We start from the raw sequence: 24819 nt of genomic DNA on the forward strand, positions 1-24819 counted from the left end.
ATGGAGCCCCAGTAAAAATTCTGAACACAGGCACTGTAACATAGAAGGAAAGAAAAGAAATACACTGTATCATATAAGAAGTGTCTACACCTTGGGGCGCCTGGGTGGCTCAGTCGTTAAGCATCTGCCTTCGGCTCGGGTCATGATCCTCAGGGTCCTGGGATCAAGCCCCGCATCGGGCTCCCTGCTCCATGGGGAGCCTGCTTCTCCCTCTCCCACTCCCCTGCTTGTGTTCCCTTTCTCGCTGTGTCTCTCTCTGTCAAATAAATAAAATCTTAAAAAAAAAAAGTGTCTGCACCTTTACTGCTGATCTTCATACAGTAATTCTAATTACAACACTTCACCTGCATCCCTGCCCCCAAATACAAATGCAAGTAAGAAACTTAAATCAGTGCCTTTCAAAATTAACCACTACCTATTCAGGAAGGAAAAGAGAAGGAAGTAAATACAAAAAACTGGAGGAAGATAGGTGACAAGGACTGGCAGACAGAAGACAGAAGATATAAAAAGAGAAAAGCTTGGAAAGAGACACATCCTGGGATGCCACTAATGGCTTTCTATGGATATTCTCCACCCCTTCCCTGTGCCAAGAAAATAAAAATCAACAAAACAGATCCCATATCATTTCCCATGCCAAATCTTGTTCTGTCTAATATTTACACCATAAAGCAAAAAGATATGCAAAGTTCCCATGAAAATGGCTGTAAGCGTTAACAACATACGAGAAGTAATGCAGTATTAGACCATCTGGGGTTAAAAAGCAACAACATGAAATGCAGACAAAGAAGAGCTCCCCCACTCCCCCACACAACTGATCCATACAGCAGTTCTGGGAATATACCCCTGACTGGAAATTTCAGAAACCACGGTGGAATCATTTCTAATGTTTATTCAGAAAAGTACCGCACATACCAGAGTAGCATGGTCCTCTTGCTACTACTGTTATCTCTTTCTGGTGCTTACAAGCAGCCCTTCTGAGAAAGCATTCATTTTGATAAGTGTCCCCATTTGATCCACAGACAGGAATGTAATTTGTATGACACTGCAAAAGAAACAAAAGTAAATTCTCAAAACTAGGCATGAATATTAATAGTTTACTTCATATTCATGAATGTAATACCATAGTATTGTGACATACTTCTACAGAATAGTTTGCTCTTTTATTTGGTTTAAAAAAAAAAAAAAAGAGTTATGGAGCACCTAGGTGGCTCAGTCGTTAAGCATATGTCTTCAGCTAGCTCAGGTCATGATTCCAGGGTCCTGGATCGAGACCCGCATCAGGCTCCCTGCTCAGCGGGAAGCCTGCTTCTCCCTCTCCCACTCCGCCTGCTTGTGTTCCCTCTCTCGCTGTGTCTTTCTCTGTCAAATAAATAAATAAAATCTTTTAAAAAATAAATTAAAATAAAAAAAGTTATAGCACTTTCTCACACTTTTCACATTAATAATGAAAATAACTATCAACTATCCATAAAAATGAAAATGGAAATCCCATGCTACCTACTTCATTTGCTTGTTATAAAGATCCAGTGAGGTAAAAGGGAAATTCTTGGCAATGTTTGTAATAAGCTAAGAAGCACTAGTTATATAATGTCATTTTATTATTAAAATTCATTTATTTAATACCTCTAGAATGTGAAGTCCCAAGGTGAACACTATAGGAAACACAAAGAAATACATGATCTCCAAGTCCACCACCATCCATGTGACTATGGACTAGTATCATCGCCATTTCCCCCACCTGTAAAATGCTAATTATAATAGCCATCTACCTAATAAAGTTGCTATGAGGACTAAATAAGAGAAATCTGTCTTTAGCATTTATATCTGGTCATACTAAATTCTCAGTAAATATTAGCTGGTTTTGCTATGCTCTCATCATTTCTAAGTCTTAAGTAGTTGCCCAGAGTCATAGCTAATAAGTAGGAAACCTACAATTTCTCACAAGTGTATACTCTACCCACTACCCACTAGTTATTCAGCAGGGTTTTACTCTGTGTCACTCAGTGGTAGTGAGCAGGGGGCTTACAATAGTGCAGGCTATGTCCCCAAAATTCAACCTAACGAGCCCATACCTAGGAGTGAGCATGAGATGGAAGAAGCAGACCCACTGTTCCTCGGTCAGTCTGTGTCCAGGGGTCTCTCTTAGGAGCCTCTCACTATGCTATGGGCACATGAAAGAATTTGGACAATTTTAACAACATGCAACTTCTGACATGGGCACTGACTCTAACCTAAGATCTTGGCTCTACCAGAGGTTTGCTGCCTCCATACTGCCATCCTTGCTGGAGGAAAGAAATCTCCCCTATACCTTCTATTTACCTGGAAGAATGTGATCCGAAATAGTTTAGGAAGGTGCAAAGTGTACAACTCTGGAGCCACATCCATGCAAGCATTTATTGTGTACCTACTGTGTGTCAGAAACTGTGCTGAATACAATAAATAAGAAAATAACAAGATTGTGTATGGCCGTTTTTATGTGCCAACCAGATTGGACCCCAGATTCAACATTATTTCTGGATATTCTATGAGGCTGTTTCTGGATGAATTTCCATTTGAACCAATGGACTGAGTAAGTGCTCTCCCCAGTGTCGGTGGGATCATCCAATCCACTGAGGGCCTAAGTAGAACAAAAAAGTGGAGGAAAGGGGAATGGCTCTCCTTGTCTGATTTGGGACATGAGTTTTCTCTGGGTTATAAGGTCTTCAGATTTGGACTGGAACTACACTACCAGTTTTCCTGGACCTCCAGGTTGCAGACAGCAGATCATGGGACTTTTCACCCTCCATAATCAAGCAAACCAATCCCTTATAATATAAACACTCTCCCTTTTCCCCTCATATTCTCTCTCTCTCTCTCTATATATATATATATATGTATATAAATATAAATAATTTCCTATTGGTTCTATTTCTCTGGAAAACCCTAATACAAAGATTTTATAAGAGGGCATCACACCTAGCAAGAAGAGACACTGATAAATTCAGAAAAAAGACATAATCCAGGGAACTCCAGGGAAAAGAACAAAGAGGAAGAAAGAAAATAAGGGAAAAGTCATAGGTCCTCCTCTTCGTATATAACCCAAGATTTTTGTTTTGTTTTGGTTTGGTTTTTTTAAAGATTTATTTATCTGAGAGAAAGAGAGAGAGAGAGCACAAGCGGGAACGGCAGGAGAGGGAGAGCGTCTTAAGCAAACTCCGCGCTGAGTACGGAGCAAAACACGAGGCTCAATCTCATGACCCTGAGATAATGACCTCAGCTGAAACCAAGAGTCAGACGCTTAACTGACCGCACTACCCCTATAACCCATGTTTTAATGGAAAGATGCAATTTTGATCATTTTTCTCAGTATAAAAGTTGCTTTGTTTATATAATAGCTCTTATTAGCAGACTGAAAAAACAATTTTAGACTTTATCTAAACTCCTGTTATTATCTGTTAAAATGTGTTTAAATTATATACCAGAAAGTTCATATTAACACTAAAAGCATGCTGAATCATAAGCAAGTTTTTTAAATGAATTGAAAGATACTGCTAAAGCGCCCAGTGTAGCAGTGTTTAATGGACATATGAGGTGAATTTTCTTCAACTGGCAATAACCTAAGTCTAACTTGAACAGATTTATAAATTATAAGAAGGCAGAGTAGTCAAAGGAAGGTTCATTCAGCAGCAGGATCAAATCATGCCATAAGCCCTTAGGCAGTTTGCTCCTATAGGGAAAGCAACTTGTCTTCAAACATCTTTATATCCTCAGCATCTAGCACTGAGCGCAAAGCAAACACTGGATAAATGTCTAGTGATCTCAACACCTAACTTTTATTTCTCTTCCCTGCTTTGCCACCAGGTAAGAATGCAAGAGATTGACAGATCATGAGAGGATTTTCTAGCTGTCCAAATACATTAAAAAGGTCAAAAAGGCTATTTCTTTATAATCTTAGAGTTGCAGGGAAAATTAATGAAAAGCAGAATCAAAGATAAAAATAGATAAATATGATATGAAAATTTAAAATTTCTTTATGTCAAAAATTATAAACAAAATGAAAATGATGCTAGACTATTTTAACATTTTTATAATCTATAAACTAAAAAGGAACGTTCTCTAAGGTAAATACTACTGAGTGATTTAGTACTTAAAAAAGAAATTAAAACACCTATGATCGACCCTTAAACATGGGAGTTAGGGGTGCCAAACCCCTGCACGGTCAAAAATCCATGCATAATTTGACTCCCCCAAATCTTAACTACTAATAATCTGCTGCTGACAAGAAGCCTTACCAATAACATAGTCAATTAACACATATTTGGTGTGTTACTTGTATTGTATTTTTACAATAAAGTAGGCTAGAGAAAAGAAAATGCTATTAAGAAAATCATATAAAAGAGAAAATATATTTACAGTACTGTACTGTAAAAAATCCATGTATAAGTGGACCCACACAGTTTAAGCCTGTGTTGTTCAAGGGTCAACCACATACACTTATATAACACACAATATTTCTAGAAGGAAATACAAGTAACAGATGTTGCCTCTGAGATGAGCAATTGGTAGTCTCGAGTGAAAGGAAGACATTTTTTCATTACATTATAGATCTTCTTTTTTAATGTTCAAGTTGTTTAATATGGGCATATATTACTCTTAAAAAACATAAAAACAGTACCTACATCACAGGTTCTCATGACAGTTTGTGAGTTATAGAGTTATATATGTATGACCCTTGAACAACACAGGCTTAAACTGTGTGGGTCCACTTATACATGGATTTTTTACAGTAGAGTACTGTAAATATATTTTCTCTTTTATATGATTTTCTTAATAGCATTTTCTTTTCTCTAGCCTACTTTATAGGCTCCATAACTCATAATATACATACATATATACATACATATATACTCAAATATACACACATATGTATGTATATTTAGAACTGTTAATGGATATAATGCTCAGCATAAGCAATATGTAAGTACTCAAATAGTGTACTGTATATAGTATATGCACATTCATACATACATATGTCTACAAATCAACACAAGGTAAAAAGAAAATACTCCCAAAAATGGGCAAAGAATATGAAATATTGATTCACCAAAAAAATGGTCAATAAATATATGGCACATTTTCAACTTCTAATAATCAAATGAAAATTTAAAAAAAATTTTTTTGCCTTACAGATTTACAAAATTTAAAAAGGACTGACAAAATCCACCACCAAAAGGCCAAGGGAAAACAAGCAGTCAGATATAGTGCTACTGGTGAGAATGTTATCTGCACATGAGCATCCCACTGCTCAACAATTCCACATCAAGGAATTTAACCTAAAGAAATTTAAGACAGTTGGAAGAGGGAACAGCTTCAGTCTTCCCAATACAGGGGTGACTAAAACACCAATAAGAAACCTACAATCTTTCTGGCTTAAACACCAAAGGATAGAGTTCAGGGCAACCAGAGCCACTAAAAAGAGAGAGAAAAAAACCAGAAAAGAGAGAGTCAGAAGGGACTCCCAGATTCCATATATAAATTCAGATCAAATTTCTGGCTGACTCTCAAATCACTCATGGGGCAGACTCTAAGTATCCCAGATAAGATTAAAAATAATGAAGTAGTATTTGTGTTGTTTCCCACAACAGGGAAGAGAGTCTGCAGTTTGAGTTGAGCCAACTTAACTGTTTCAAAAGTGACAATACTCTTCAGGAAAACGTAACAGAATTCAAACACTAAAACCTACTCACAATGTGTATATTAAATTCAAAATTACTCTAATACAAAGAAAAAAGAAACACAATCCATTCTCAAATGAAAAATCAAAAGAGATGATCCCTGAGATGTCCCAGATGCTGAAATGAGCAAAGATTTTAAAGCAGCAATAGTATCTATGCTCAAGGAAAATATGCTTGTAATGAATAAAAAGTCAGGAAAACTCAGCCAAGAAATCAAAACTAGAGGGGTGCCTGGGTGGCACAGTCAGTTGAGCGTCTGACTCTTGGTTTCAGTTCAGGTCATGATCTTAGTGTCGTGAGATTGAGCCCTGCATCAGGCTCCATGCTCAGCACAGAGTCTGCTTGAGATTCTCTCTCCCTCTCCCTCTGGCCCTCCTGCCATATTCTCTTTCTCTAAAATAAATAAAAAAATTCTTAAAATAAAAAAAAAGAAATCAAAATTATAAAGTCTAGAAATAAAATATCTGAGAGGTGCCTGGGTGGCTCACTCTGTTAAGCATCTGGCTCTTGATTTCAGCTCAGGTCGTGATCTCAGGGTCATAAGATCCAGCCCCGCATTGGGCTCCGCACTGGGCGTGGAGCCTGCTTAAGATTCTCTCTCTCTCTCTCTCTCTATCTCTCCCTCTTCCCCTGCCCTTCACACCCCCTCCCCCGCAAAAAATTTTGAAAAAAAAAAAAACCTCATGGATGGACAGGAGAGGACAGAAGAAAGGATTAGGGAACCTGAAGACAGATCATAAAAAATTATCTAATGTGAAGAACAGAAAGAAGTAAAAGTCCATGAGGGCTTAGTTACACTATGTACACCAATATCTTCCTTTAAGGAAAGAAGCCCACTTTAGTTGCCATCCCTTTTAAGACGATTTGGGGTGCAGGCAGGGAAGCCAGACACAACACACTAGCCAGAACATTCATTGCATGAGTAACCATATAGGGGTGGGCACAAGGTCAGCTAAAGCCATGTCAAAGGTGGCTATTGTGAATAAATAGTGGATTGTAAAGTCTCTTGACTATAAAGAGCCTGTCCAGCTGGACAATAGTATAACTCCCTACTCTTCCTCTGATACTTTATAGTTTTCAAAGAGATTTCATATGCAAGCTGATTTTGATTCTCATTACAATATCATAAAAAAGGGTAGGAAACATGACTTTTCTTTTCAGATGGATCATACAGGAACTTCCTGAGGTTATAGGGTTACTAGAAACACTGATTGTCCTATGCTTTTGTCTCTAATCTCTGTACCCTTTCCTTCTCTTAAAATCCAAAATGGTGGGTACAATTAGAATCAGATCATGAGTGGAAAGAATTCTAGTTTCTTCTTTGTTTCGTCTCAAATCCTGAATCAGAAACCATCTCCTGAGCAATATTCTGAAGCCAGATTATAATTTAATCACAGCAAATAAAAAAGAAAAATTGAATGTAACACATTTCACATCTTTTTCTTTTTTATTTTTTTGTTTTTTTTTTTTTTTAAGAAACAGAATCACAACTTAAGAGAGCATCTGAAAAGCAAAGATATTAGTTTGAGGTTCCCCTGTCTAGTTTATCTCTAACCCTGACCTACTCCTGAGGTAGCAAGTCAGCCATGTTCTTTGGCCTAAAAAGATGAGACACCAGCAAATAAAAATGGAAGGGAAGAGTGTAACATATAAAGAAGTTGAATCACTATGTTGTACACCTGAAACTAATGTAACATTGTGGGTCAACTATACTTAAAAAGAAAAAATTAATGGATCAGAAAAAAGACTACAAAGAGAAGAAAAGGGGAAAAAAAAGCCAACTTGGGGGGGAGGGGCAGAGGGAGAGAGAGAAAATCTCAAGCAGACTCCCCACAGAGCATGTGTGGAGCCTGACGTGGGGCTCTCCAGCCCACGACCCTGAGATCATGACCCAAGCTGAAATCAAGAGTCGGACGCTCAACCAACTGAGCAAACCAGGTGCCCCCAAAAATGTCAACATTTTTTTAAAGATTTTATTTATTTATTTGACAGAAAGAGAAAGAGAGAAAGAGCATACAAGCAGAGGGAGCAGGAGAGGGAGAGGCAGAAGCAGGTTCCCCATTGAGCAGGGAGCCCAATACAGCGCTCGATCCTAGGATACTGGGATCATGACCTGAGCTGAAGGCAGTCATTTAACCGAATGAGCCACCCAGGTGCCCCAAAATTTCAGTATCTTAAATAAGAGATTCATTTCCTTTCAGGGACAATTAGAACTTACATTTGAATAGAACTTTAACGTTTTTTCAAAGCATCTTCATACCTATTATTGCCAGTCTGTCCTCTTGACTCAAGGAAAGAAGCATGGAAAGTACAAATAATAGTACTTCATCTGACAACAGAAAAATCAGTGGGCTCTAAAGCCAACTTCTTTCGGGGTTCAAGGTATTTTAAGCTTTTTAATTTGAAGAATGTAGAATGATAAAATATTAAAAATGTAAAAATTTTTCAAAATATGTTTGGTTTCCTCACCTGAAATTGACATGCACATTTCAAACTGTCCCCATCTTCTTTACAGACTCCTCCATATTTACATGACAATTCATCACAAACTCTTACATCAGACTCCCTCACATTTAATTCTGAAAAAGAAGGGGAAAAAAATGTTTCAAATGTCTTTTTGTACCCAAATGCAGATATATAAAAGAGAAAACACCTTAAAATGTGTTGATCACCACATTCACAAGTATCGTAATAGACATAACATACAAAAATCAAGTCCCATAGGACACAAAATGTTCAGAATTCCCCAAGGAGAATCTTGCATAATAGTATGCCTAATAGTAACCCAAACCAAAATAAAACTCAAAATTTCAGATTTCACAGAATTCCCAAAGGTAAATCTACAGAATTTTTCTATTTGGTCTGCCAAGAGCTTAAGACAGTCTTCTTATATTGTCTTAGTATCTTAGGTTATCTTTTTTTTTTTTACAGATTTTTTAAAAAATATTCTCTATATCCAACACGTGGCTCGAACTCATGACCGCCAGATCAAGAGTCACGTGCTCTACTGGATGAGCCAGCCAGGCACTCCCTTAGATTATTTTTCTAGAGATTAAGTTACTTTTAAGGAGAACAAATAAGAGTAATTAAAAGAAATCTTAATTCTTTTGATACCCAAATAAATTTCAGATGGTCATAATTCACTCTAGACAAACTATTTTAATTACAAAAGAATTATAAACTGGAATTTCATACAATAGATATATATGGAGCATTAATGTACACAGAATAAAAAAGATCAAAAATCTTACTCTTAAAATTTTTAAATGACTGATTTAATTCTACTCTACCACAGGAAGCAGAGCCAATCAACAATACTATCATTCTGCGGTCATTTCGTTCCTGCTCCAAGACCATTGGTCTTGCTATCAAATTAAGCTTTCTAGAATCACATAGAATTGAGTGAAAACCACTATAAAGCAATTTTTACATCCTCCCTATTGGGAACGAGAGATATAACAACAAACAATAAACAATAAAATGATAGCAACAATAGCAAACAAGGAACAAATTGATTGTTTAAAAAACCCAGCCCATTGTAGAGGTGAACAAATGAGTATGGGAACAGGAAGGCCTAAGTTAGCTTCTGATTCTGTTGCTCAGTAGCTGAGGGACTCTGGGAAGGGCACAAGGTCTCCTGCAGCCCCAGGTCATGATGAGGCCTTGGCAAACAGATCTCAGGGCAAACAGATCTCAAGGAATATTTCTCCAGCAACCTCCCATCCCTGGTTGTTTTCTAGTTCCAGATTTCAAAGCAGGACCGACTGGACTGAGTCAATAAGGTTCTGTATCTAGTGACATCTGTCCTGGTGACATTTCTTTGCCTCTCTCTGCCCTACCTGTTCTCACTGCTCTACAGTGGTGTCTTGGGTCTCCTACTCCTCCTAGCTGACCCTCCAAGGAACCAGTAGTCAAGTACCTAAATACCCAGTGAGCTGAGTCAACAGTATTTATCTGAATAACCACTCTCAACCAAGCACTGCACTGGGTGAAGTACACATCTATGTAACTATAGGTTACAAAATTTTTCTTTTCCTTAAATGAAACTCAGGTGTTTAAAAAAAAAGACATGAGCTGAAACTTAACAGGAAACTATTAGAGCTATTTTGTTGTTCTGTTTCCAGCTATTTCAGGCATAGATGATCATCTTTTAATTCCTTTCACCTTGGCCATTTGGCTATGGAGGTTCTATGCTCTTGGATCCCCACATCTCCCAATTTTTGCTTACTCATCTTCTCGCCCTTGACAAGTTGCATTAGCACTTGAGGCTCAATCCTAAGTGTGGAGTTTCCTTTTTTTTTTCTATCTACCCACATTCCTACTAGGAACTTGCACAAGGTCCAGTTCCAATTACTGTCTAATGTATGCACATCTTAAAACTCAAGGAAGATTAACTAAATATTAATAAAGAACTGCTCTGGAGAAGAGAATAAGAGTGCATAATATCTTCGTTCAACTACAGGCTTAGCCAATTTTAGGGGTCATAGAAATAAAAACAAATGTACAATTCAAGAAATAAAATTTAGTGCATTTCTCCTCCTTTTCTTTGTAGGCTTAAAGTTCACACTGGGTTCCAATACAATCAGACATATAAAACAAGAATAAGTAAAGTTTTAATTCTATTTGTGGGCCAAGATCATGCTCTGAGTTGCTCTGACTTATGACTTGGGCTTGAGATTCTTTGAGGTATGTTTTACGTATTGTATTTTTTTTTAAAGATTTATTTATTTGAGAGACTGAGAATGAGAGAGAGAGAGAGAGAGCGTGCGCACATGAGAGGGGGGAGGGTCAGAGGGAGAAGCAGACTCCCCGCCAAGCAGGGAGCCCGATGCGGGACTCGATCCCGGGACTCCAGGATCATGACCTGAGCTGAAGGCAGTCACTTAACCAACTGAGCCACCCAGGCACGCTTACCTATTGTATTTTTAAAGTACAACGGGACTGCAGTCTAGAACCTAAAACATCCCTGCCACCAAGATTCACACATCTCTGGAGACTGAGAGTTGTTCAAAGCATCTGTTTGCATGAGGTCAGACTAAGAAACATTTTGGGACAATAATCATCCTTACTAAAGAGAGGCAGAAAAGCTTGGTACAATAAACAAAGCTTGAACAGGAGGAGTGGTCACATGCACAGGTTGGTGTCTATCACTTGGACTGCTCCCCCAGCCCAGCCCCGCCCCAAGAGCTCATCATAACAGAAGAGCTACAGTGAGAAACTAAATAACAGCTTTCACTGAAAGCTTTGAAGCAAAAAGATTAAAGAGCTCTGCTTTGATGTCCACACAACAATATATAATAGCGGGGGAGAAAAGAGGCTGGGATACCTCAACAGCCCCAGCATCAGCATTACACCTGGCAGGACAGCACAAGGCCAAGGAAATAATCGGGCACAGAGATACACCTGTTATCGAGGGGCTGCAACATGGCAGGAAGAAAAAGACGTGCTATGTGGCAGTGGCCAGAATACATTAGTGAGCCCACATGAAACACTCTTTGGTAACTCCAAGAATAAACTTGGGTGGGGGCAATTTGGGGGAGCTAGAGGTCCTACATTAATAGATACGGGTAAAAGTCATGAAATTCTGATTAGACTGGTTATTAGTCATGTTTTATTTTATGCCTATCCTATTATTAAATTCATGCTATTTTCATGTGTATTAATGTGTTAAATGTGATTATTTAGTTGATCAGGAAACAAGTATCTACTATATATCTAATTCTATGCTAAGAAATTGGGACACACAGAAAAATATATAACAGGGAGCCTATGATCTTGCTAACATATGGAACAATTAGTGATGAATTCAATATAATCTATAAGGAGAAAATGCTGTTGTACAGGCTATGATTGCTCTAGGAATTTCAAGAAGTAGGAGATAAAAATGGATTTGAAGCAGAGGATGCAGTATCAAAGATGGCAAGACTTACACTGACTTGGAAAAATTAGTAAGACTTTTTGGCTGATTATAAAACTGATAGAGGATTAAAAAAACTAATATAGGATCACTATACAGAATTTAGAAACATTTATTTTTTTTTTAAAGATTTTACTTATTTATTTGAGAGAGAATGAGAGATAGAGAGCATGAGACGGAAGAGGTTCAGAGGGAGAAGCAGACTCGCAGGGAGCCCGATGTGGGACTCGATCCTGGGACTCCAGGATCATGACCTGAGCCGAAGGCAGTTGCCCAACCAACCGAGCCACCCAGGCGCCCCAGAATTTAGAAACATTTAAAAGTAAAGAATATTTTAGGGGCACCTGGGTGGCTCAGTCGGTTAAGTTCTGTCTTCAGCTCAGGTCATGATCTTGGGGTCCTGGGATTGAGCCCCACATGGGGCTCTATGCTCAGTGGAAAGTCTACTTCTCCCTCTCCCTCTGTTCCTCTCCCCCACCCCCACTCATGTACAGGTGCAGACGCACTTTCTTCCTCCCAAATAAAATCTTTAAAAAAAAATAAAAATAATTAAAAGTAAAGAATGTTTTAATTGCCCACAACATATAATACTGAAAGAGAATATTCTTATCTAGAAAAATAATTTAAGTGAAAGTAGAGACACAAGTAGATAAATAGTATACATAAATATTAATTATCAGTGGTTCCCTAACCATGCTCCTTATGAAAACTGATGGCCTAGAGTGTACCTTCATTAAAATCAAATAAGAATTTCATTTTCTCATTTGCAAGGGAAAAAAGTCAATGGAAAGAATTTTCCATTTTAAGAGTTTTTGTCACATATTTCTTAAACCCTCAATATCTGAGATTACTTCCTTGCTAGTTATCAACAAAACTAATGTTCCACAAATAAGTAAAGAATATTACAGGAAAATTCCAAGTGTTTTATGAGAACACAAGCTCATGAATGTACATTTTAAATTGTTTTATTACTGTGGCAGTCACAGCTAATTGCCTATCCTGGATCTATTCTTACTTCGTAAGAGAAACCCAGTTTTATTCAGGGAAGGAAGGTGCTCAGCTAAATAATCTGTATTTCCCAGAGCCCCCTGCAATGTACCACAGTTCATACATAAGCACTGTCCCTTCCTCCTTCATTCTTCCACTCTCTGTCCCGCCTGGAGAGTAAAACTCTTGCCTAAGGTTGTAGTGGCTGTCTCACATGCACAAAGATGACAGCTATAGGCTAAAGCTGGTAGACCAGAAGGACAGAGCAAGAGTATGGAAAGCGGAGAAAAATTATAGAATCATCATGTCTACCCTGGATATCACCCATTCAGACTCACTGTTATAGGAAATAAACAAACACATAAATAAATAAAGCCCTTATCATTTAAGCCACTATTGGTCAGGTCACCGATATGTGTAGTAAAACACAAACCTGACATACTGATTGCACAAAAATTTAGGTGCTACATCACCATTCACATGATACATTTATCAAGAGCATCATGACTTCCTGGTATTCTTCTTTCTCTCGCAAATTTGAAAACCAATGCCTTAGCTCAAACTCAGTACAAAAGGAATTCTATTTTGGGATCATCTTCTGAATGTTATTTCTTTTCAAGTATTCAATACAGTACCAGGTATCAAGAGGGCACTCTACTACCTGTCAATGATGATGATAATTATTACACAGCTGCCTTCCTGAACCCAAAATGGAAACTCAGCAAAATAGATGAGCCATACTAAGGCCCTCAAAAATCAATTCTCCAAATAGAAATATTTTACACAAAGAAGCACTTAGAACAGTGGCTCAAAACAAAAATATTTTGCTCTGGTTGCAAATGTGCCCATCACACAATTTTCTAAATGTAAAACTTGTCTCCATGTTCATTAAGATCTCAAAGCTGGGAAACAATACACACTAGAGGAAGGAATCCTACACACTGTGAACCTGACCTGCCCAAAGCCCTAACTTTCAGCAGCACTAACTAGGTTCGGGCTATAGTTCAAAATGAGACTCCCTTAGCCCTCCAGAATGGTATGACTTTTCTACCACCCCTCCATTAAACAGAAGGTAGTCTGGGGAATCTTATGAGATAGCTAACACCAATGGAGAGCCAAAAGTGAAAAAACTTTGCAAGATGTTACAATAGAATTCAGAGCTTCTCAACCTCAACACTACTGACATCTTGAGTTAGATAATTCTTTGATGCATATCATAGGGCTATCCTGTTCACTGGAGGATGTTTAGCAACATCTCTGGCCTCTATCCACTAGATGTCAGCAGGCCCATCCCAGCTGTAACAACCAAAAATGTCTCCAGACATTACCAAATGTCCACTGGGGAGTAAAATCACCCTCTGCTGAGAACCACTATCAAAGATGACCAAAGCCTTGACTAAGGGCTTTACATTTAATTCTCTAACATAATCACTATGAAGAAAATGAATCAAATAAACAGTAATCTCCAAGATCTCTGCACATTGCCATGGCTATTTTTCATTTCAGTAGAGGGATCCAAATATATTGTATCCATTTTATGTCAAATCCTGACTCAGAGTGAGTGCCCCTCCTTTAATAATGCCTCAACCTGTAGGGAGCCTGGATTCCTCCCCTTTCCTATCAAAATTCTATCAAAGGTCAACAGAACCTCCTCTTTTAAAGATTCCATAACTTTTTTCTTAGCCTTCCAACTCTTTTATTGACCTTTCTACAGAAGCTGATACTCCTGGTCTCCCCTTCCAACCTAATAATCTTGATTATCCCCCCAAATCTCTAATCACTTCTCATTTAGTCACTCCTTTTCCTTCTCTTACTGCTCAGTCCATGTCCACAGAGCCCTTAGAGAATTTAACTCCAACTTAACCAACTCTCCAGAGAAATCAAAGTATGCTATTCTCTGTAAAACATACCAACCAATGCCCATGGCACAGTGAATCTCCAAGGCTACTAGGCCACTCTCTAGAACACTCATCAGGACTGTAGCTCCAAGCAGGGGAGTTGCTCTTATGCTTCATCCAAACCATGTATTTGTTATTGGAATTAGGTGGTTTCAACATTTCGTTAAGAATGAAAATAAACTGTTATGAAAACAAAATTGAATGCTATGGCAAGACTTAAGTTGAGCTGCTTTCTCTTGTACAGGCAAGAGAAAAATCTAGAATTCTGCATCCACAAGTCTTTATGTTCCTTTTTAAAGAGATTAAAACTGGAATTTGTAACCAATGTATGCTTATTCAAGAAAGAGGAAATTCCAACTACTCTCAAAGAAAAAATCTGGGCCCTCTTTCAAAATAGTGTTTAATAGGGGTGACTGGGTGGCTCAGTCGGTTAAGTGTCTCACACTTGATTTTGGCTCAGGTCATGATCTTAGGGTTGTGGGATCGAGCTCCATGCTGGGCATGCAGCCTACTTAAGATTCTCTCTCTCCCTCTCCCACACCCCCACCCCTGCTCTCTCCCTAAAAATAAAAAAAAAAATTTTTAAACTAAAATAGTGTTTAATAAATCTATATATTTATTTATGTTTTTAAGTTCAAATAAAATGTTACATACATTTATAAATTATTTTTGTGACTCCCCCTTTAAATAACTCTTGATTAACCAACTAACTACAAGAATCTTAAGGCACCAAGACAAGAGGGCTCCTACTATGTATAAAAATGTTCTGCCCTCAGCCATCCCACTGTGTCCTCTCATTTTGCTTCCTCTCTCAGCATTCTCATCCACTTGCAACACTTCGAGTCTTCAAACCTGCTTTTCCCCAACCGTATTAAAGCCATCTCATCTGCCATTTCTAGTCCTCAGAGCACTACAGGGGGAAAGTCCTATAATGAATGCGAAGTTCTTATCAACACGTGGGAATCTTTAGTTCATCTTTACTTGATTCCTTATTGACTCCCCACAGGACATGTTCAAACTCTTTACCTTGTTCTTAGTTCTTAAGAATAACCTCATCTCAATGGGTTTATACACATGTCTAGATGTTCACAGTATTTGGGAAAACCTTCCCTTTTTTAGAAAAACACACCAATCCAAACTGACAGGACCCCAATCTCTACACTGAGAACGGCAGAAATATTTGAAATACTTAAATATTTAAAATATCCCACACCAGAAAATGGTGTGGTACGGCCAAGGAATACTGTAGAGCTATTTAAAAGGTTGTATATAATATGGGGTGATATAGAAATATGCTTATAAATGTCAAGTGAAAAAGCAGAAAACAAAACTATACACATGCACTAAGATTATGTATAAAAAACACATGTAGAAAAACCCAGCCAGAAAAAAACCAAAATGGTAAAGGGACTGTGTTTACACCAGTTGAACAATGGATGATGATTTTTTCCTCTTTTCAAGTTTCTATACTGGTTATCTTTAGCAGGGAAAAAAAAATGTGATTTCAAACACAATCCCAAAGACAGTTTGCTATATAATGAACAAAGCATTATTAGTTTGAGGGTGGACAAGGGTCAGGTTCACATGCTAGTTCTTCACCTTTAGAATAATTACACCTTACCTTCCCTAGATATTATAATGATTAGATATGTACTAAAAAGCAACAGTGCCCAGAAAAAGTAGGTATACAACAAAAATTTACTTTCTTTCTCCAGACCAATCTAAGGGATACCTTTAATGACACAAATCACTGAAAATACATTTCAGGGTAAAAATCAAACAGTAGATTTAATAAATATTGACTTGAGTCTAAGTAATGAGAGGAATTAGAAATTAAATTATCTTCAACTTGTTTATGAACCATATTATATTAGTTATCCTCTACCATAAAGATATGAGAGGGAAAATAAACTGTACTCAGTATTTCATGATATAAAACCAAAAGTAGTTTACATTAATATTAAAAAGCATTAATGGCAGAGATGACTAAAACTCTCTAAGCTATATTTAACAAAAAAATTTCACATATGCCACACAATTATCTGACTCTGGTATTTTTCATCCCATGCTACATACTACTGCCAAGCTACCCTTTGTTAAGTACCACTTTGAAAGTGTCAATCCTCCACCCAACACCTACAATCATTCCCTGCTGCCTCCATCCTAAATACCTCTGCTTCAGGCAAGGTGATGGGGAGGATGGTCTACTGCAGGATCAGAAAGAAGGCAAGACCCAGATCCCGAGCTGGGTAGTAAAGGCACTCAGGGTCTTCCCAGTCCTATCTAGTCCTAATCATAGATTCCAAACTGCAATACTCTCTCCTTCTTCTTTTTCTGACTATCTTGGCAAACCCGTGTTTTTCCTCTTGCAGATCCATAAACTGTTATATTGCAGTTATTAAAAAGACTGATAAAGAATCTCCATATTTCCTGACATAACACATTAAGTTTTTTAAAAGGCAGATTTTTTTAAATGTATGACACAAACTACTTTTTAATGCCTATATGCAAAAATCTGAAAAGTATATACATGAAAATATGAACCACAGTTATCTCTTGGTGGAATTTGAACTTTCTTCTTTATTCTGTATTTTTCTGAATTGTATGAGTTTTATAATGAACTTGTCTTATTTTTTAAATCAGATAAAACAAGTATTGCTACAGCATGTAAGAATCTTGAAAAAAATTATGTTAGGTGAACGAAGCCAGGCACAAAAGGCCACATATTGTATTTTTCCATTTATATGAAATGTCCAGAATAAGTAAATCCATTAAGACGCAGAGTCTCTCTACGGTTGTCAGAGCATGGGAGCAGAGAAGTATGGGGGTTGACTGTTAATAGGTATAGAAATTCTTTTTGGAGTGATGGAAATGTTCTATAATTATATAGTAGATAGCAGTGATGGTTATACAACATATTGAATATATTAAAAAACCGCTGAACTATATACTTTAAAATGGTAAACTTCACATTATGTGAATTATGTCTCAATAAAAAGCAAAAATAATTTTAAAATCAGATAAAACCCTATTAAATTTTGAAAAAATGAAACAAAGAAAAATGAACAGGCATTCTCATTTGATGTCTAAGAAGCAGGCCCTAGGACAACACTGCCTAGACCAGTACCCTGGCTCTTATACTTACCAGCTCTGTGACCTTAGTAATTTACCATTCTCTACCTCTATTTCCTCATCTGTAAAATGGAGACAATAGAAGTACTTATCTCATATTGTTGGCAGAGAATAAAGATATGGAAAGCACTCAGAGCACTGCATGACACATCGTAAGTGCCAAACTGTTAGCTTTTTATTACACCAGCACTGGAGAAGGTATGGAAAATCTTTAAAAAAAAAAAAAAAAAGAATCCCTAGGTCTAATTAAGCAATATTAGGAAATACTTATGATCTGAACTTAAAGAAGGGACCAATAAAGGTAAACACACAGCACCACCTAAAAAAAAAAAATACCTTAAACCACTTTAAAGAAAAAAAATATGAAAAAAATGAACACAGGACACTAAACACAGACTAAAACGACTCGTGAACAATGAGGAATCTAAATGTATCATTTAGGCTATAAACAAGAGAACTGATACAGAAATATCAGCGGTTTAGATTCACTTGCAAAACAGTATTAGATTAAAGCTAACAAGGCAAAATAAACTTAAAAATCTCAAAAGAGGGGTGGGTGGGTGGCTCAGTTGGTTGGACATCTGCCCTCAGGTTGGGTCATGATCCCAGGGCTCCCTGCTCAGCGGGGAGTCTGCTTCTCCTTTGCCACTCCCCCCACCCTGCTCATGCGCGCGCTCTCTCTCTCTCTCTCTCTCTCTCGCAAAAATAAATAAAATATTTAAAAAAAGAAAAAAGTTCAAAATTTTTGTGGGATAAAATGAAGCAATTTCAGCATAAACATTAAGATATTACCGGGGAGGGCGCCTGGGTGGTTCAGTTGGTTAAGTGACTGCCTTCGGTTCAGGTCATGATCCTGGAGTCTCGGGATCGAGTCCCACATCGGGCTCCCTGCTCGGCAGGGAGTCTGCTTCTCCCTCTGACCCTCTTCCCTCTCGTGCTCTCTATCTCTCATTCTCTCTCTCAAAAAAAAAAAAAAAAAAAAAAAAAATCTTTAAAAAGATATTACCGGGGAGAGGGGAGGTGACTCCGGCCGAGGAGGAGGACGCAGAATGAGGGCCCTGTGGGTCTCCCAGGCGCTGGTTCGCTCTTTCAGCTCAACCGCCCGGAACCGCTTCCAGAACCGAGTGGCTGAGAAACAGAAACTCTTCCAGGCGGACAATGACCTTCCGGTGCACTTGAAGGGCGGGGGAACCGACAACATCCTGTACCGAGTGACCATGGGGCTCTGTCTAGGGGGTACCGCCTATAGCCTGTACTGCCTTGGCTGGGCCTCCTTCCCTCACAAGAAGTGAGACCAAGAAGCTTGCAGAACCTGAACAAGCATCAATAAATATGCTGGCTCTTTGGGGAACCCCCCCCAAAAAAAAAGGTATTACCGGGGAGAATGGCAATCATCACAGATTTCTTCTTTGTATTTTTCCATATTCCTCAAGTTCTTGTTTTCCTTTTTTTATTAAAAGATTTTATTTATTTATTTGACAGAGAGAGAGAGACAACACAGTCAGGGTGAGTGGGAGAGGGCTTCCCGCGGAGCAGGGAGCCAAACGCGGGGCTCGATCCCAGGACCCTGGGATCATGACATGAACCGAAGGCAGATGCTTAAGGACTGAGCCACCCAGGAGCCCCATAGTCTTCAAGTTCTTTGCATCGAACAAATACTGCCTTTATAACAACAACAAAAAAAAAAAGTGTGGGTTTTTTTTTTCTTTTTCACCATGGAAGAGAAAAACTCAGAATTTCTGCACAAAAATAAGAGAAATGGAACTGTACTTGAAAACATAATACCTGCCAAAGTTTCTGAAGGCAGAAGAATGTGTTAAGAACTTCAGAACCTGTAATGACTTTTCAAAAAATGAGACAACTGAGCCATGAAAAATACATGACACCTGTAAAAAAGAAATTGATTCAAATAGTAACAAAGGATTAACTGTAAAGCATCTAATAAACTGAAAGCAAATACGGAGGGAATTTTAAGATTTAAACAGAATTTCAAAGTGCATGAGAAGAGAATGTATGCCAACTCCTAAATGCCTCGTTTATCCCATGAGAGAAGCTAATAATGGAACGAATTGTAGGAATAATGAAAATAGTTCTGTTAAAACAATGTTTCTAACAATGAAAAGGGGGGGAGGGGAGAAGGAGAGAGGGGATAAATGGGTTGACATTACCTCCCAATCCAGCTTAAAAGAAACTAAGAATGTAAATTCCATTAAAGAAACTACATATACAGGGGAAATGAGGGATTTAAAAAAATGAAATGGTTGGTTATAATAAAAAAAAAAAAGACAGTAATGAGTGTTGAACAGGATGTGGAGAAATTGGAACCCTCACACATTGCTGGTGAAGATGTAAGATGGTGCAGCCACTTTGGAGTACAGTTCGGCAGGTCCTCAAAATGTTAAACGTAGGGTTTACCATACGACCCAGCAATTCTACTCCTAGGTATAAGAGAACTGAAAACATATATGTCCACACATAAATTTGTACACGAACTTTCATAGAAGCATTATTCATAACAGCCAAAAAGAAGAAAACCCAAATGTCCATCACCTGATAAATGGATAAACGAAATGTAGTATGCACATGTATCCATGTAATTTGATATTATTCAAACATAAAATGGGTATGAAACACGGACACATGCTACAACATGGATGAACCTTGAAAATACACTAAATGAAAGAAGCTAATCACAAAAGACCACATATTGTATGACTCCATTTATAGGAAATGTCCAAAATAGGCAAATATACAGCAAAAGGTACATTAGTGGCTGCCTAGAGCTGGGGGACTGGGGTTTGGGGAGTGACGCTAAAGAGTATGAAGTTTCTTTGGAGTAGGACGAAAATGTTCTACAACTGATTGTGCTGATGGGTGTACAATCTTGTGTCCATACTACTAAAAAATACTGAATTATACACTTTAACAAATGATGATGATGATGGAGGGTAGCACAAATTTCATAATTACTTCATTTAATGTAAGTGGGTGAATGCTTATAAAAACAGTCTATATCTGTATTGGGAAACAAATCCCAACATTTAAAAACTAAAAGACAAACACAAATCTAAAAAAGGATGGACATCATTATGACTTCAGGAGATACTTTTGTTTTCTTTTTTTTGAGAGAGAGAGAGAGAGAAGGCACATACATGCGACTGGGGTGGAGTGGGGTAGGGGTTGGAATCCGAAGCGGGCTCCACGCTCAGTGTGGAGCCCCACAGGGTGTTCCATCCCACAACCCCAAGATCATGATCTGAGCAGAAATCAAGAGTCAGACACTTAGCCAACTGAGCCACCCAGGCGCCCCTACAGGAGACACTTTAAATCCACCCTACACAAAAATAAAAGCACAAGAAAAGAAATGAAATAAATAAAATTCAATGCATATGTCCCAAACAGAATAACAAAAATATAAGAAAAACTGAAAAACTATGCAAAATAAACCTATTATCATTGTAATTGGAGGCTTCACTATTTCATTAACTGGAGATGACAAAACAAAGAATTAAAAAGTATGGAACTGATATAAAGCATAAATTAAACTATTCCCTTTGGTAGGACCCAACCTGGCAGAATCAGTTTCAGGAGAAAAGATTTAGACAGACAGATACATAGAGATAGATACAGAAAGAGACTATGATAAGGCAAATGTGGTAAAATCTTAACAACTGGGAAACCTGAGTATGTTACTGAACTTTTCTCTAAGTTTGAAATTAAGTCAAAATAAAAAAATTTTAAGTAAAATTAATAGTTATATAACACGGGACTAAGAAGCCAAGGATGTAACACTTTCTTTCCTGGACTACAAGGATCTTACACAAAATCTGTTCTACTGGGATGCAGAGAAACACCTAATTTTAATACAAAAAGCTACAAATTCTATGACCCATTCTTAAATCATAATGTAAAACCACAAAACAAAGTATCTGTAACATATCCACACTTACATGTTTTATAACAATGATGAGAGGAATTTTATCTGAAATGCCTCTCATGGTAAGGAAAAAGACATGTAATGATCAGCTGCCACCTAAAGAATGTAGAAAGAGGGGAAAAAAGGGAAAGTTGAGGGGGAAAGGTAGTACTAAGATATAAAATTAATAAAGCAAAAATAGATGTACTAAAAACATCATTAGAGAACATTTCAAGGAAAATGGTAAAATCAGAAATAGCAGGGTAGCTTTCAAATATGAAGAGGCAGAAGGTGGATTCAAGGAAAGGGTTGAGAAGGAAAAGAATGAAGTACAGAAGTTGCAAGGAGCATTGGCAGGAGAGGTGCTCAGGGTTGGGCACTACAGAAATAAGGATTTGCATCCAATTTGGTCATGGTGAATAACAGGAATGAGGAAAGAAATATACACCAATTTGACTCTCCTCCAATCAGGCTCTCCATCTCAAATTAAAAGCATCACACTTCACACCACCTCCCACAGCACAAGATCCACAAACTAAGGGAGAAAGAGATCAATGAAAGCCTAGCTGGGCGGGGATTGGCAAAGCGAAGTGCTCACGCCCCAGTGGACAGCTATGGCTGACTTTTGCCATGCAGAAACAAGAGCCCAATGTTGCCAATACCTCCACAGTTTAGAAGGGAAGACCATAATCCAGACTTTTAAGTGAAACCTCCAAATTTTTAATGGTTAGTAACCAATGCAATTTTTAAAAACACTGTGCAGTCCAAGCAATGGCTCTCAGTTCTCCCCACATCCACTGTTGTTCTCTGTCACTGTGCTCTCAGTCTCTTTTCTTCTCCCGATCACCCTCCCCAAAGCTAGACTTTGGTTTCCAAAACCATGATGTCACTCAAATCCTTTAAGTTTCCCTTCGTCTTCAAAGCAAGTACCAAACCTTCCGTGCAGCCTTCAAGGCCTTCCACTAATGTGGCAACGTGTGACTGTGACTCATCTCCTGCTTTAATTCCCCTACCTTAATATCCCAAAAGATTCCCTCTGCTGCCCCACCTTTGTGCTTTTTCTATCTCCGTTCCCTCGGCGTAGAACACCCACCCTTCCCAGCTCTCCTCAGTTTCTATGTTCATTCAGTTATTCACTCTACAAATAAATATGTAAGGGGCACCTAATTTTGTGCCAGACACTATTCTAGGCACAGTCAATAGAGAAGTGAGCAACACAAACAAAACTCCCCGTCCTCTCGGAGCTACACAGAGGAGACAGATAACAACATGTAGAGTAGGTCACATAGGAAAACGTGCTTTGGAACAGGAAAAAAGCATTAAGAAAGATTGAGGTGGAAGAGGGCCAGAGGGGATGGAAGGTGGAAAAGGCTGAAATTTTAAGGCATTATTTTGAAAGTGACATTAAAGACTTGAAGGTGCTGAGGGGATAAATAACTGGGAGAAGAAGGTTCCAGGCAAAAGGAATATCAACAGCAAAGTCCTCAGGCAAAAGTGTGCCTAGTGTTTCAAGTTAACATTCTACTCTGCCCAACTGAGTGCCACTTACTCAGGGACTGTTTTTTGATTCCCACAAATCAAAATTAATCATTCCCTCAACACCGTATTTGTATCTTCCTTAGGTCACCTGGATAGTGAAAACTTTCTTTTCAAGCATGTATGAGTGACCACTGATCAATTAATCAGGAGTCAGGGAGGCAATCATTTAAAAATGAGATATACCCATTTTGAACTTCACACATATACATACATTTCCTCATGTAGCACCAAAACCTTTGGGTCTACTAAATGCAGTTCCCTCCTTTCTTGGATAAGCTACACCTATAACGTATTATCTACAATGTCCATTTTCCTTTCCTTTAAAGTAAAAGGGAGACTTAAAAAATACTTGAAATTTTTGTAAGAGCAGAATCCTTCCAGAGATTTATAAGGTTTCCCCAATCTGTTTCAGATTCATTGAAAGGCAATTCTCTCAGCCTCTAATCTTTAAGTCTTTCCAAAGCATTTCATAAAAAACAACTTTTTGCATTAATATTGCACCAATCTGAGTAATTTTTATTAATTTATACTCAAAGGGCCAGTGGTATAAATCAGTTTGAGAACACAAATGATTTTCTTCTTGGTAAGCAGAGAAATAAACGAAACACAAGCAAACTAGAGCTAACCTACCAGCTTAAGCATCTGTGTGCTATAGGAATTGGTTAGTATGGTTTACTAACTAAGGGAATGTCTAATCCAAAATGTTATAATCAAGCCCAGCAAAGGATCTGAATAGACGTTTCTCCAAACAAGATATATAAATGGCCAATAAGTACATAAAAATGTGCTCAAGATCACTAGTCATTAGGGAAATGCAAATCAAAACCACACTGATATACAACTTCACATCCACAAGGATGACTATCATCAAAAACACAATAACAAGTATTGGCCAGGATATGGGGAAATTGGAACCCCCATTGCTGGTGAAAATGTACAATGGTACAGCTGCTTTAGAAAACAGTTTGGGGGGTGCCTGGGTGGCTCAATCGTTAAGCATCTGCCTTTGGGTCAGGTCATGATCCCAGGGTCCTGGGATCAAGCTCCGCATCGGGCTCCCTGTTCCACGGGAAGCCTGCTTCTCCCTCTCCCACTCCCCCTGCTTGTGTTCCCTCTCTCGCTGTGTTTCTCTGTCAAATAAATAAATAAAATCTTTTAAAAAAAAAGTTTGGGAGTTCCTCAAAATGTTAAACATGGAGTTACCCGTGACTCAGAAATTTTATTCCTAGGTATACACCCTAGAGAATTGAAAACATATGTCCAGCACTGCGAATTGTGTAAGACTGATGAGTCACAGATCTGTACCCCTGAAACAAACAATACATTATATATTAATTTTTAAAAAATAAAAAATAAAATCACTGATGAAAATATGATTAATAGTTTTTAACAGAAACTGGTTCACATATAATTTCCAAAGCCTTTAATCCATTTCCCACTCATGTGAAATAAAGTCAAGACCCTCCAGGAAAAAAAAAAAGAAAACATATGTCTACACAAAAATACCCACATGAATGTTCTTAGCAGTATTATTCATTGTAGATGAAAAGTGGAAACAACCCAAATGTTCATCAACTGATGAATGGCTAAACAAAATGTGGTATCTATCCATACAATGGAATATTATGCAACCAACCATAAAAAGCACTGAAGTTCTGACACATGCTACAACATAGATGAACCTTGAAAACATTATACTAAGTGAAAGAAGCCAAT

At 38.0% G+C, this 24819-nt stretch overlaps 2 protein-coding genes across 4 annotated transcripts in view; one reads left to right on the top strand and one right to left on the bottom strand.

Moving 5' to 3' along the window:
* TMEFF1 (transmembrane protein with EGF like and two follistatin like domains 1) overlaps nucleotides 1–24819 on the bottom strand; it is a 79787-nt gene that overhangs the window by 49241 nt on the left and 5727 nt on the right. For all 3 annotated transcript variants that reach the window (XM_027615562.2, XM_027615563.2, XM_027615564.2), the window contains exons 2-3: nucleotides 8184–8293; nucleotides 913–1042 (exon numbers count right to left, since the gene is read on the bottom strand). In XM_027615562.2, coding sequence (XP_027471363.1) covers nucleotides 913–1042; nucleotides 8184–8293 — 240 coding nt within the window. The remainder of the gene's footprint in view (nucleotides 1–912; nucleotides 1043–8183; nucleotides 8294–24819) is intronic.
* Nucleotides 18661–19002, top strand: LOC118356194 (cytochrome c oxidase subunit 7A1, mitochondrial-like). The gene has a single exon (XM_035723613.1). It carries the CDS (start codon nucleotides 18698–18700, stop codon nucleotides 18938–18940), a length of 243 nt encoding a protein of 80 aa, XP_035579506.1. The 5' UTR covers nucleotides 18661–18697; the 3' UTR covers nucleotides 18941–19002.

This window comes from Zalophus californianus, chromosome 13 (assembly GCF_009762305.2).
Source record: "Zalophus californianus isolate mZalCal1 chromosome 13, mZalCal1.pri.v2, whole genome shotgun sequence".
Lineage (NCBI taxonomy): Eukaryota > Metazoa > Chordata > Mammalia > Carnivora > Otariidae > Zalophus > Zalophus californianus.

Bases quoted from the DNA above. Each gene is read 5' to 3' on its own strand.
- LOC118356194 (XM_035723613.1), top strand. From the start codon at position 18,698: ATGAGGGCCCTGTGGGTCTCCCAGGCGCTGGTTCGCTCTTTCAGCTCA.